The 12,818-nt window shown below is 47.4% G+C and overlaps 1 protein-coding gene across 2 annotated transcripts in view; it reads left to right on the top strand.

Moving 5' to 3' along the window:
- Positions 1 to 979: 979 nt before the first annotated feature.
- Positions 980 to 12,818, top strand: part of NRIP2 (nuclear receptor interacting protein 2) — a 19,368-nt gene continuing 7,529 nt past the window's right edge. The window contains exons 1-5 of one of the 2 annotated variants that reach the window (XM_085067466.1): positions 980 to 1,347; positions 1,492 to 2,028; positions 6,727 to 6,903; positions 10,948 to 11,030; positions 11,464 to 11,591. In XM_085067466.1, the coding sequence (XP_084923592.1) occupies positions 1,798 to 2,028; positions 6,727 to 6,903; positions 10,948 to 11,030; positions 11,464 to 11,591 (619 nt within the window). In that variant the 5' untranslated portion in view covers positions 980 to 1,347; positions 1,492 to 1,797. Of the gene's footprint in view, positions 1,348 to 1,377; positions 2,029 to 6,726; positions 6,904 to 10,947; positions 11,031 to 11,463; positions 11,592 to 12,818 lie in introns of those variants that run through there. The other variant, XM_085067469.1, reaches the window with a different exon arrangement.

Here is a 12,818-nt window from a genome sequence, read left to right as displayed (position 1 = left end):
CAGTACTGGTTTACATGGCTGGTTAAAGCACCTGATAAGAAGACTCAGAGGATACTTGGTGGGGCCACAAGAGGTCAAAAGTGTGTGTGAATCAAGAATCATAGCAACCTACAGGTAAGAAAACAAGACTGTGGGAACACAGCTTCCCTGGGAATATCAATTACTTAAATACTCTTCTTAATTTGATTCACAGACAGACAAAAGTCAGCTCAAAACACCTCTGCTAAGCTCTTGATGAGATTCTGCCTTCATTATGGTGTTGAAATTTAGCCTTGGAGTGTAAAGCAATTAGAATGTATTTCTATTCCCATTCCTGACAAATGTAGTCCTGTGATTTGGTGCTGTGGAAACCATAATACCTTGTATTAGATTTACTGCCTAATATTGCAGTAACACTCACTTTTTTATACACAACCTAGAAGACAGAAATAATCAGTATGGGTAATATTGGAATGTTACATTCTACTAAGATAGAAAACAAAATGAAAGGAGCAACAGAAAGTGTCCTTTTGCTGTAATTTTCATAGTCAGTTGCTGCTATTCTTTCTATGTCGCACATGAAATCTGTTTCACCCCTCCATGGCTTTCCTGGAAATATAATACTGTCCTCAGCCCCACAGCTAAGTAAAATTTGGGTTCCTCCTCTGTACGTGGTATCAGAACTGGTATTTAACAGGGTAGGGTACTAACCAGAGAAAAGGGATCAAAAGGAGACAGCACTAGTTCAAGTTAAAATTTATGGTTTCAAGCAGGACAATATGGAGACAGAAAGTTGAAAAAGTGAGCTCTACCTTGTATTGTCTCCCCTGAGAGAAGGGATGTCTGCCCTGGAGCAGACATCTGCAGCAGTATCAGCCCTCTTTTGGTTTTAACAGGGAGCCAAATCCTCTGTTATCAACAAGCCAGTGATTTCAGGCTTCTGCAACATCGGAGTGGATTGCTCTCGACAGAGTGGGGTGAAAATGAAGGCAGAGTCGGGCCCAACACATCTGCCTCGGCTGAAAGCAGAAACCAGACCTTCATCATTTCATTCAAGCTACACAGAAAAATCCCTCAGCGCAGCCTATTCCAAACGCACGACACTGTCTGCAGAAATGAGACTGGGCATGCCTGCCAAGAGCCTTGAGGAGGATGCTCTCTCCCATTTACCAAGGCACTGCATCATCTCCCCGGCTGAACCGAGCTGCTGCCAGCATTTCCAGAGCCGCCGAGATGCGTCAAAGCCCCCCGGCAGAGGCAGCGGAGCGCGGCGGCTGCCGCCGGGAGATTTAGTGTCCCCACGGAGCCGGGGACAGGCGGGCGCTCCCGCTCGGGGACACGCGCGGTGCGTGCGCGCAGCCCGCCGAGGTAAGGCCAGCCCCCAGCAGCGGGGCCATCCTCCCGCTGCTGGATTTTTCCAGCCGGAGCATCCTGCCGCCTCTGCCGTGATTTATGGAAATCGGTTTCTGACGCGGGGCTTTTTTTTTTTTTTTTTTTTTTCTATTACGACAGGGACCCACGGACTGGAGGAGGCAAAGCTGCAGTCAGGGCAGGAGGAGTGAGGGAGGGGAAGAGGCAGGAGCAGAGGGAGAAGGAGAAGTGGAGAGGACGTAGGGAGAAACAGGCACGGAGACACTTCAGAGATGGGTGAGTTATAACTAAGAGAGCAGGAGGAAGGGCAGAGAAAGGAAAAGAAGGAGAGCCGTGGGGAAGGGAAAGGGAAAGGAGATCAGAGACTGAGTCAGCTTCCAGAGGACAAACACCAGGAGACGAGTTCAGGGAACATCCCAGCGTACCTGTTCTGCCTGAATCTTCACCATGAGCACAAGGAAGAGCTGCCCCTTGCCGCTGGGGCAAGGAGACCAGGAGGAAAAGCAGGGTGAGGGTACTCCTGACCTGGAGCGACAGGAGTGTGAGATGGAGCTGAGGAACAAAGCTATTCTGCAACAGAAGAGGCGCCTCAAACAGGCCACCCAGTTTGTGCACAAGGACTCTGCTGATCTGCTGCCCCTGGATGGCTTGACAAGGCTTGGCACCTCCAAGGATCTGGTGAGTCCAGTGGGACCCCATTTGGGAGGGAGTCCTCCTAATAGCCTTAATTCTATGAAGCTGGGAGCTGCTTCAGTTGGGAGCTGCTGTCAGGCTTTGTGAAAGATCATAGTTTCAGCAAAAATGAAACTTCCCTTCAGGATCATCTAGGAGCAGGTCAGGTTGAGGGGAAAGAATTAATCACTCGTTTGCTTGCATCCATCTTCCCGTGCATCCCTGTAGGAACCAAACTCCTCACAGAGGCAGGCAGACATGGACTGGAAGGACTCTCCAGAATCCAAATTTCCATTCATCCAGTACCTATATATGTTCATGTGACATGTATGCTTCCATGTGGAACATCTCTGACAGCTCCCATGTACTCATTCCTGCATGATCCAGGCAGACTGTTTCCTGGACTCAGCAGGAAGAGAAGTGTAATTCCTGAAACTCTGAGAGACTTAGGTTTGACCTTGTCACCTTTTTGCATTTTTCTCTCTCTGCCCACTGTCTGGATTTCTGGGGGGGGCAAGCAAAGGGCAGGACCGCTCAGGCAGATGCAGTGCCTGGCATTTGTGGGCGACTCCTTTAGGGAGGAGGCACGGGAGGGAGGCCTGAGGGCATCTCCTTCTGGTGACGTGGACTAGGAAGCATCAGGGAGGGAGGTCTGTTCCAGGAGCCTTGGCAGTCTGTGGTCTGGAAGGGCTTTCCCCAGGCTGGAAGCAGACTCCCACAGGATCTGTTGCTGGCTCAATTGCACACGTATTCCCCTTGCTTCGGCATTTTGCTGTCCAACTTCTCCTCTCCGCTGTAGAGCTAAACTACTCAAGGATGTGGAGATCCAAACTATTTTCCCAAAAGAGGGCTCAGGTCTGGTTGTGTTAGGGGCACAACCACTTGTTCCGTCTGTGGCACGGGGTGTCATAAAAGACCTTGCCTCTCCCTGCAGTCCGTGCTTCCCTCTGTATCCTCAGACAATTGCAGCAGCACCACAGATGCTCTCCTGTGTGCCTCCAGTGATTTCCCAGCTCCCGTGGCAGCGAGGCATGCAGTGGCACAGGGCACACGTGTGTGGGACCAGCAGGTCCCTGACACAGAATGGGAGCTGATCCTCCTTGCTGAAACCTTGGGGTGCAGCAGCTCTGCCCTGCCCAGACGAGGGGTCAGTGCCACATTCCCGTGCTGGCACATCCTGCTGCTCCTGCCACTCTCCCCTTAGCTCCTTCAGCTGCCTCAGCAGCTGCTGGGAGTCCCTGGCTCGGCAGGGTCAAGGGTGGCTCCTCAAAGTCCCCGTGAGCTGTCACCTCACGTTCCGCCGGCCCTCGGCAGCCACACGCATGGCTGTGAGCAGGTCTGAGTGTCCCTCCAGCCCTGCGCAGTCACGGCTGGAGTGAGAGGACTGTCACATCAGTGCTGTCTTAGCGAGGAGCAGGGACTCTCCTCCCCGCGGGGAAGGAGGTCTGGCCACGCTGGAGCCCGGAGAGCTCTGCTCAGGCTGGCAGCACAGGCAGGCCAGTGCTGCCCCTCGGCACCTGCAGCACTGCAGCTCAAACAACCCCTCAGCAGCACAGCCCAGCATGGCCCTGGCCCATCCCTAGGCAGGCTGTGGAGAGGAGCCACTTCTGCGCCTTCTCATGCATGTTTGCTGACCCCAGCCACAAAGGCAGGGAGCAACACGTCTGCCTGCTTTGCTTTGGGATTGACTCCTGTCACACCGTGCCTCAAAGGGACAGCTGGCACCCTGAAGCCCCAAGGGGTTCCTCGAGCAAGACAGCCCTTGTCCAAATCACTTGCCACAGGCAGCTCTCCTGGTTGAATTAACGATTCCAGGCAGGAGAATTCCTTGTGTGCAGACAGCTTTCAGTCACCACAACCCACTGCAAACTTCATGTTTGCTCCAGAACAGAATAGCTGAAACATTATTTACCACGGACCTAGGGAGCAGTGAATAAAGCATGACAGGTTTTTATCTTGCATGGACATTTTGCTCTGGTGTTAGAGGGCACAAAACAAAGTGTGGCCCCTGTGCAAAGTTCTCACACATAGTGCCATACCTGGGGTCAGTGTGGTACCTCCATTTCTGCTCTAGCTTGGAGCAAAAGAAAAACCAGACCTTAGATTTCTAAGAGGAATTCAGCTGTTCCTGCAACTCAATGGGACACTGTGATATTGCTGTGATGTTTTGGGGGCTGCAAATCTGAGTCCAAAACATGCTTTCGGCTTATTTCTCTAGGCACTTCTCCAAAAAGTGCCTAGAGAAAAAAAAAACCCTCTGAAAACCCCATCTCTGTTTCCTAAATTTATCTGGCTCCCTCCTGGAGGGCAGGAATACAAATAAGGAATGTACCGAAAATGAAGCAGCAGTAGGAAGTGCTGGGGAGTTTGATCTTGGAGACAGAGTGGAACACCCCCGACTCCTATAGCACTTAACACTGGGAGGAAAGTTTAATTAATTCCCCAAAATGGGTCTCCATTGACAGTGCCAGAGACTCCAGCTGTGGTAGCTCCACGTCCTAAAATTAGAGCAAAGCCCCATGGAATTTAAAACAAAATATTTGCTTTCTTTTACAATCAGGGGCTGTTACTTTTTGCCACTCTTTTCTGTGTATTCTGGGTGTGCATTCAGCTTATGCAATACATCCAGCAGTGCCTGGGATTTGATGGACCCCATCATGTCTCCAATAATGAGTAATTATACATTTTGGTGGAGACCTCATGTTTCCAGCTTTGCATCAAAAAGCATGATTAGTTTTGGGGGCTTTTTAATGGCAAAATAAAAAATAAGTAGCTACATGAGTTATAATATTCTGGAGGTACTAAAAAAGTCTGAAGATCTGGCTTCTTGCCTCCCAAAAATCAAGATTCCCGCTCATACAACGTCAGTAATCATAGCAAGGCTTGGACATTTCACACTGGAGAGCCTGAACCTTCCCTAAATTGCACTGGGAATCTGCTTTCATCGCTCTAAGTGCCCTGAGAGGGCATCCTTTCCAGCTCCTGGCCACAACACCCACAACATCCTCCCTGACCATCCTCTATATCTAATTGTTTCTGACCAGTCCAAGAGAGATAACAATCTCCACTTCTCCATCTCACTGGTGAAAGAGAAGATAGGCAGGGCCCTACAAGTCTGCTCTCAAATCAGATGCCTCCAAAATCCCAAAGCTCAGCTAATTTCTACCAGCACTTGGCCTCTTCCCAGCCTGAGTGACAAGAAGGGGACAGAGGTGGCAGCTGCAAAGAGCCTGCTCATTCTGTGGGAAAGGTTGCAGGGAGAGGGAAATGGCCTTTGCATGCCAGATTGTGAGAGGCAGGAGGGAGGATGGGAATTGGGAGACCTGCTGTTTGTTCCCTGCCCTTTTCCCATGGCCCAGATGTTAGCTGGCAGCCAAACTGGCACTGTGCTCAGAGTATTTAGGGAGCTAAGTACAACGGCCAGCTGTGCTGTGGGCCTGCACAGTAGGCTGGGAAAAGACCAGGAACAGAGGGATATTTTTACCCCACTTTTTCAACTGCTGCAGTGTTTTCCATGCAGCATGTGAACGATCTGACTCCCAACCCCTTGAGTGACAGGGAAAGAGAGGCACGAGGGACTTGGCATTTTGCAAAGAGCAATGCTGGGTGTGACCAAAGAGCCAGTGACAGCCATCCTGCTCCAACCACTGGGTGAATCTGACAAATCAGGGTGCTTCACATTGCAGTTTGCACACTTCCCTGGCCTCAGCTCTCTGGCCACACATGAAGGTAGTCCAAAACACAAGTACCCCTGGGGTCAATACAGCCCAGGTCAATGGCAGCTCTGGTCTAGTTCAGGTGTTTGGCCCACCCATTGACAAGAGCCTACATCAAACTGCTGCACTGTCTGGGAGATGGCTTTTAATTTATTGGAGGCTTTAGAAAAATAAAAATGACAGTTTAAGCTGTAGCACATGAACCCCTTTAGATTACTGGTCTTTCTTCAAATAGGCAGCTGTTATTGAGAAGGCCATGGCCAGCTCAGAGCAGCTGCTCTCCTGGAGAAGGGCCATGGGGCTGAGTACATGGAGAAAGGACAAAGCCACCTCCAACAGACACCTGTTTTATTGGTGTTGGCCACTGTTGGTTCAGTAGCTGTGCAGGGACTAGATGGATTAATATTGGGCAAAAACTAGAGCATCTGATGGTGGGGAGCAGAGACAGACTCCAAGGAACATTAAGAGCACATTTTAGTTCCTCTTCAGGGGGAGGTTCCTGCTTCACTACAAATAATTGCTTGTACATGTACAATATCTGCAGCCCTCCTTTTTGCCCATACCTACATCATGCACATGCTGCATTCCTTGTGCCCTCCCACATTAGAAGGTGTGAATGTGCCTGGTGGGATGTCAGCACACACCCAGCAGGCAGTGCATTGCAGTACCTGAACAGGAATGGGACTCTCCAGTGCCTGTTTAGCTGAAGGAAGATATGTGTGGGGAGAGCATGCATCAGGCATGTTCTTCTGCTCCAACAATTGCACCCCAGAGACCTGCCTGTCACATCCCAACATTTTAGCAACAAATTAGTGGCTAAAGAAAAAAAAATCTTGGGATTTAAAAGACGCTTTTTGGGATAAGCATGTCTTTTATCAGGACGATCAGTGGGGTCAAGCATTTGCAACCTGCTTCCCTGAGCTAGTGAATGTCCTTGTCCTTAGCTCCATACTTAGCTGGGATTTCTCTTTCTTTGTGATGGAGACAGCAGCCACATAGTGTGGTCCAGCGGCGCCTCTTGGAAGGCAACCTGAGCAAGCTGCGGGGCGAGGCCAGGGGTCAGTCTGCACGGGTTCAATCTCCGCTGGCAAAAGACCAGGATGCAAAGGTGGAAAAGGGAGAGGACAGGAGAAAAGAGACTTCACCCCTGCTAATACAATGCCAGGTAAGGCAACAACACTGTGCTGCTGATTTCACAGTGATGGCAAATGCTCAGAGTTCCAGCTGCCCCCCTCCCAAGGGCCATGCTGAGTTATAAACTGTAAAGCCAGCTGCAGCCAAAGAGAAGAGATTTCATGCATGGCCTCTCCTAGAGTGTGGATTCAGGTTGTCCAAAAGCCAGAGGAAAGCCTTTCTGCTACATGCATTCTAGTTGCCCATATTTGAAGATAAATTACCTTAATCAGGTCTCCTTCCTTTGAAAGCCAGCTTTCCCATGATGTGAGGTATTTCATAACTGCATACAGAAGCAAGGAATATCTCCTTATCACTTGAAGACAGGTGCCTCTAGTTGATTTACACTTAACAAGCTCCAATCTAGTCTGATTCTCTCAGGTGTCAAAGGACCTCCTCAGAAAGTGGCTAACTGTCCTCCAAATTAGCACAGCTGCATCTCTTTATGGAAGCAGTATTTTTAGCTCCCTTTTCTTGTTATATCCTCCTATACAGCAGAGCACACTACTCCCTGGCCCCTGCAGGTAGGGAAAGCACATCCAGAAGCTGTGGCCCGTGAAAGAGGGCTGGAAGGTTAGAGTTGCATAGTATTATGCAGGTATGAGACTCACCAAGATACAGAGCTGTTGTACAAAACCCATTTTAAAGCTGGTTTTAGTTCAGTTTCCTGTCCTAAAGAATGTCTCCCATATCAGAGTGTAAAGGCTACACTTCGAAGAAAAACATACACACCTTTGAAAATTCAGTTGGCACAATAAAGTATCATATGAAGGCAGCCTGGTAGCAAGTTTCTGAAAGGCTTAGATCAGGTACCTCAGTACCAAGCAAAGCCAGTCTCTGGTTTGTTTTGCAGCCTTTACTGTTGCAGACTGGCATTGCTTAACCTTGGGTTTTAGACTTTAGTATATCAGGGTTAACATAACCACACTTGGGGGCAGAAGAGTAGGATGAATGGCTCTCATTGTAATTTCTCCCATTTTTGGGGCCTGTTTTTGAGCAAATAAAAGTGTTTCTTTTTCTTTAATAACCTCTCCTTACTGTTCTGCAAGAGGAAATTCAGTGATAAAGGGTGGGGTTTTTTGCCAGGCATGCACATCGAGCAAGGACAGGCATGTACAGGTATTGTATCACAGGGGCAGTAGCTAAGTCAGTGTTACAGTCCACTGGTCATTCCCTTTTGTGTTTCTAATGGAATGAACCCCAGCTGTCACACACATTTTATTTTCCCTCACAGAGAAAGGTTAATGAGCATCACAAGCAAGAAAATAGGTCTAACGCTGCACGTAACACTCCCTGAATTCTGCACAGACATTTCTCTCTTTTTCTGCCCTTCTAAGGAGCCAGTCACTGTTTGTCACACTTGATCTTCTTACACTGAAGGAAGGGAAGCTCTCCTCCCCTTCTTTTTGTCTTGCTGCTTTTGATGTTCACATTTGTGAACTTCAAAAAGCCTCTCCTGTCAGGAGCAGATCTGTGGCAGGAAATAGGATTCAGACTGCCAGATCATTTGAACCAGAGAGGTGAGCTTTTGGAGATCTGCTTGATTATTAGGTGCATTTTTTATTAGAAATGGAACACAGCCCCAGAGAAGTCTTTTCTTCCCTGACTCCTGAGGAAAGATAATAATTTACACACAGGCAAGTATGCTAAAAATCTCAAAGTGGTAACAAATGCATCACCTGACTTGTAACTGAACTTGACTAGGGAATAACCCTGGATATGTGTAGATTTCTGTGATACAGGCAGATTCAGGCAGTGAGTGTTTTCACTCTAACAGATTTTAGTTTCCCTATGCCTAAGGCTTTTTAAGTCTCAGACCTAGTCTATAATAGTTGTACTGCAGTCACTCACCCTCCTATTTGCTTAGGTGGGCTGCCCAGATGGTACTTTAGCAGAATTGCCCCTTTTTGTGACAGTTTTTGGAAAGCACTTTAGAAAGCTAATCATGACTGGCATTTGCAATACAAAATCAAATTGCTATTTCTTGTGGGGCTTTTCTCTTGTGGACTTGGAAATAGATGCTGAAAGATTTCACTGCTGTCAAAGGCCACTTTTCCTCTAGGCCAAAGCAACCTCGGATTGATCAGCCTTTGGCTTGCTACAGCAACTTCTTGACTTCAGAACTGATATAATTTCAGAAAATACAGCTTTTTATAAATGGTGATCTTTACTGATTCCCTTCCCCTCTTAATTGGAAATCCCCATAGTTGATATTGAAATAAAAAATAATGGTGACTGGTAGTAACAGACTGAAAATTCAGAAGCTGAGGTGAGAGTGGGTAAAATGATGAAAAGTCCTAGTACAAGAAGCCTTGAAGTGCTTTTGAGCTGCCTGCATTGTATATGTGGTATTTCCTCAGGCTCCTGGTGAGTTCCCTAGGGAAGTGGTTAGTGGCATAGGGCTGTTTACACTGAATGAGATTAAATGTTGGTTTCTACAGAATAATCACTGTCCTTTTATATCCTATCAAGTCTCTAACTCGCAGATTTCCCAGCCTGCTCTGAAACAAAACTCAATAATCTGCCTGGTGATACAGCTTAGGCTTATTATAACAACAGCAGCTCATGCATCTCAAGTCTGCCTGCTCCCAAGTGATGCCTTTGCAATTGCTATCCATGCTCCATGTCTTGTTTCTGAGTAGAGAGGATGTGGAGGCAGATGTTTAGCATGCACCTGCACTCTGGGCTTTATCTTGCCTCTCTGTTTAGTTTGGCCACAACCCTTTAGTTTGTTCACAGCCCCACAACAGGGCTGATGTCTGAAACAGGCAGGACAGCACAGACATTGCAGAGCTGTAAAATCAGAAGGGAGGCATTTTGCCAAAGAATCACAGGATGGTTTGGGCTGAAAGGAATCCTACTGGTATCATGTCTGTTAGCAGCATTCCAGTATTTCTCACGGGAGGTGTTTTCTTCTTGCTCTTTATAACTACTCAGAGATAATAGCACGTTTTTGAAAATGGAATATTGGAAATACTGGATGCAGCTCTCTGTGATGATTAATAATCATAAACAGACTTAGTTAAGAAATCAGGAAATTGAGACATTTTCCTTGACCCTCCTGGTCCTGCACTGAGTCCCTCATAGCCACACTGATCTGCTTAAGGTGTTCAAGCATTTAAACTTGTAGGGAATGAGCAAAGGAGCAGGGATGCAGTGGTAGGGACAGAAAACAGATGGCAACCACATCTCCTTTTCCCTTGCGTGTTCAAACGAGTAAAGAAATTAAGTGAGCAAGGCACTAGGGACTATTCCAGTAAAATCATGCACAGGTGACTATTCCAGTAAAATCATGCACAGGTGACTTGGTGCAGGGCACAGTCTCCCCCTTTGCTAAATGACACCTGTGACGATTGCAGTTGTAATATCATGTCAGATATCCTTAAAGTGTGATAGAGGAACATGATGTAAGCCCTACACAAGATAGTCACCTCTTGATTACATTGTGTCTTGGATTCAGGCATCCCATCGGTTTGTCAGTTATCCTGAACTGCCTTAAATTCCAGCTCATCTCAGGTGTGTTTGTCCTGGATGCTCCTGCTACTCCTTCAGATTTCTCCCTCTGGAAGCTCTTGAAATGAGAAAAAATGTTTACCCCTGGAACATTGTTCCAGGGAAAGAATAATGGAGAGATGAAACCTGCAAAAGCTGTAGCACATGCTTGTATTCCTTTAGAAGCTTTTGTCATTTAGAAGCATTTGTGCAATTATTGCTCTGCTAATAAAGTCCATGTGGGTTTTCTGAACAAATTTTCTAATTATGCATCTCTTGACTGGAACAGTTAAATCACTAATAACAGATAAGTATCTGGGCAATCAAATACAAATGAAAGAAGACAAATTCAAAAAGAAGTGTTTAAGGGAGGTTTGCAGAGCACTGGGGAAACCACCACTGTCTTGGATGAGCCTCCTGCCTTCTGACTACTGCCTAAAACACCACATCTTTGGCTGTGTTGCTTAGAAAGTCCAAGTCACACTGTTGGAGGACCGAATATGCCTATTTTGAGCCTACAGTAATTATCTGTTGTTTTTCCTAGTGCCAAGGTCAGGTATTGAAAGCGACTGTTAATACTGGGTGTCTACCAAATCTCGTCTCCAAGAGGTGTTTAAACCAGCTGGGGTAAGTCTTTGCACAGTATAAAAGGAGGGATGGCTAAAAGAATACCTGTGGCAGGAACCCAGGCACTCTGGATTCCCAGCCCCAGTGATAATTACTGGCACTTTTGCCTGTGCACATGGCTGTTTAGGAGAAGATGCAGAGGGTGGGCTACAGGGCAAGGCATTAGTGCACTGGCAAAGTTGTGTGCAGGCCCCAGACTCTGAGGCAGAGCTGTGTCATTCTCTCTGTGAGTACTCCAGGGCGAATTTGCCCAGCTGGTGGCTGGTGGTGAAGTTTTGCTTGTTGAATCTGCCTCCAGACATCCTGTATGAAAGAGATTCCTCCTCTTGTGGGCCTGCTCCCAATGAGACCAAGAAGAACTGCCATCAGTGAGAAGTCCTGGTTTTCCTCCTCCTCCTCTGCTTGAGGCAATAACACCTTTTGTGTCCCACAGGCTGGAAGAAGTGTCTGTCATGGACTGTGGAGACCTCTCTCTTCCCATCCCCAGCGTTGTTGGCCGAGTAGAACATATGGAATTGCAATTTGGCCAGGAGACAGTGCTGTGTTCAGCACTGGTTGTAGGTGAGAGTGCCAGCTCCTCCTCTCCCTTGTTTCTCCTGTGTCCCTCTTGCCCTGCCATGGGCATTTAAAGAACCTTTGTTAAAAGTGTAACATGATGGAAGGTTGGTGATGTGGCCACCTCCACTGCTGGCCAGCATCACCATACCTGGTGAATATTCTCAATGTAACCAAAGGCAAGAGAGAAGGCATTGAAAGTGGGGAGAAATTAGGTGGTTTTTCAGTCGTAACAAAGAATGTGAAAAATTCTCATTTCCATTCTAAAATGGACCTTTCATAAAATTCTGCAGATGGCTTGATTAATCCTCTGGTGCCTTATGTTCTCCAATGGAATGGGTACTTGTACCTCTGGCTGGCTGGAAGTCATCAGACAAAGTAACAGAGGTTACAGCTTAATTCCCAGAATGTTTCTCTGTGTACTCCTCTGCCTCTGCTGCAGGGATCAGCCTGTAACAACCTGGTAGCCCCAGAGTGCTGAGTCTCCCTCAGTGTCCTGAAGCAGGACCCTTTGAAGGAAGGAGCCATAGGAGACAAGGTCAAGCCAGCAAGCACTGAGGCAGGCTCAGAAAATAGCAGAAATGCTGCATTTTCTGCATTTACATCAAGCTGTGCACATGTTGAAAACAATTTGGTTGTCTTTTTTTCCTGTTCTTTCTCCCTATTAGTCTTCCAGCTTTACCTTCTTGCTTTTATCTGTTTCCCCATCTTTGGTGAGTCCTATCCATCTTCCAAGGCCTCCCTTTCTCCCTCTTTTCATGTACATTCTTCCCACATTCCTAAATCATCTACGAAGAGCTTCCTCCTCTTACACACTTCAGCTTGCTTTCCTGGTTTCCACTCTGCTTGTTCTTGCCCTTCATGTGGAATCTGTATTACTACCAGCACAGGTGAATTTTGTTGGGATGTGGAAATGGCTGCCTGGAAGGAGCAGAATTGCTACACCTGTGTCTTACATCTCCCTGTGCACACAGTGCTCTCTCTTACATGGTTATAAATAAATTATAAATTATAAATTACAGCCACTGATTACAGGGCAAGCAGGCCTCCAGGAGACAGGGGAAGTGTTAATGACATTACAAGAAGCTGCTGATTCCTGCAGGCTCCAGGACCTGGGAATTCCACCTCAGCTGCCATGGAAGTCCAGACTGGTGACTCTAAGACCCAGGGGGTCACTCTCACCCAGTCCAATGCATGTTCTTAGTGGCAGGTTTGGAGAGCAGGAAGGCTTTG

The sequence above is a fragment of the Lichenostomus cassidix genome, chromosome 1 (genome assembly GCF_008360975.1).
Source record: "Lichenostomus cassidix isolate B80296 chromosome 1, HeHo_3.0, whole genome shotgun sequence".
NCBI classification, from domain to species: domain Eukaryota; kingdom Metazoa; phylum Chordata; class Aves; order Passeriformes; family Meliphagidae; genus Lichenostomus; species Lichenostomus cassidix.
Note: the sequence above shows the minus strand (reverse complement) of the source record. Positions and strands in the feature narration are given on the sequence as shown.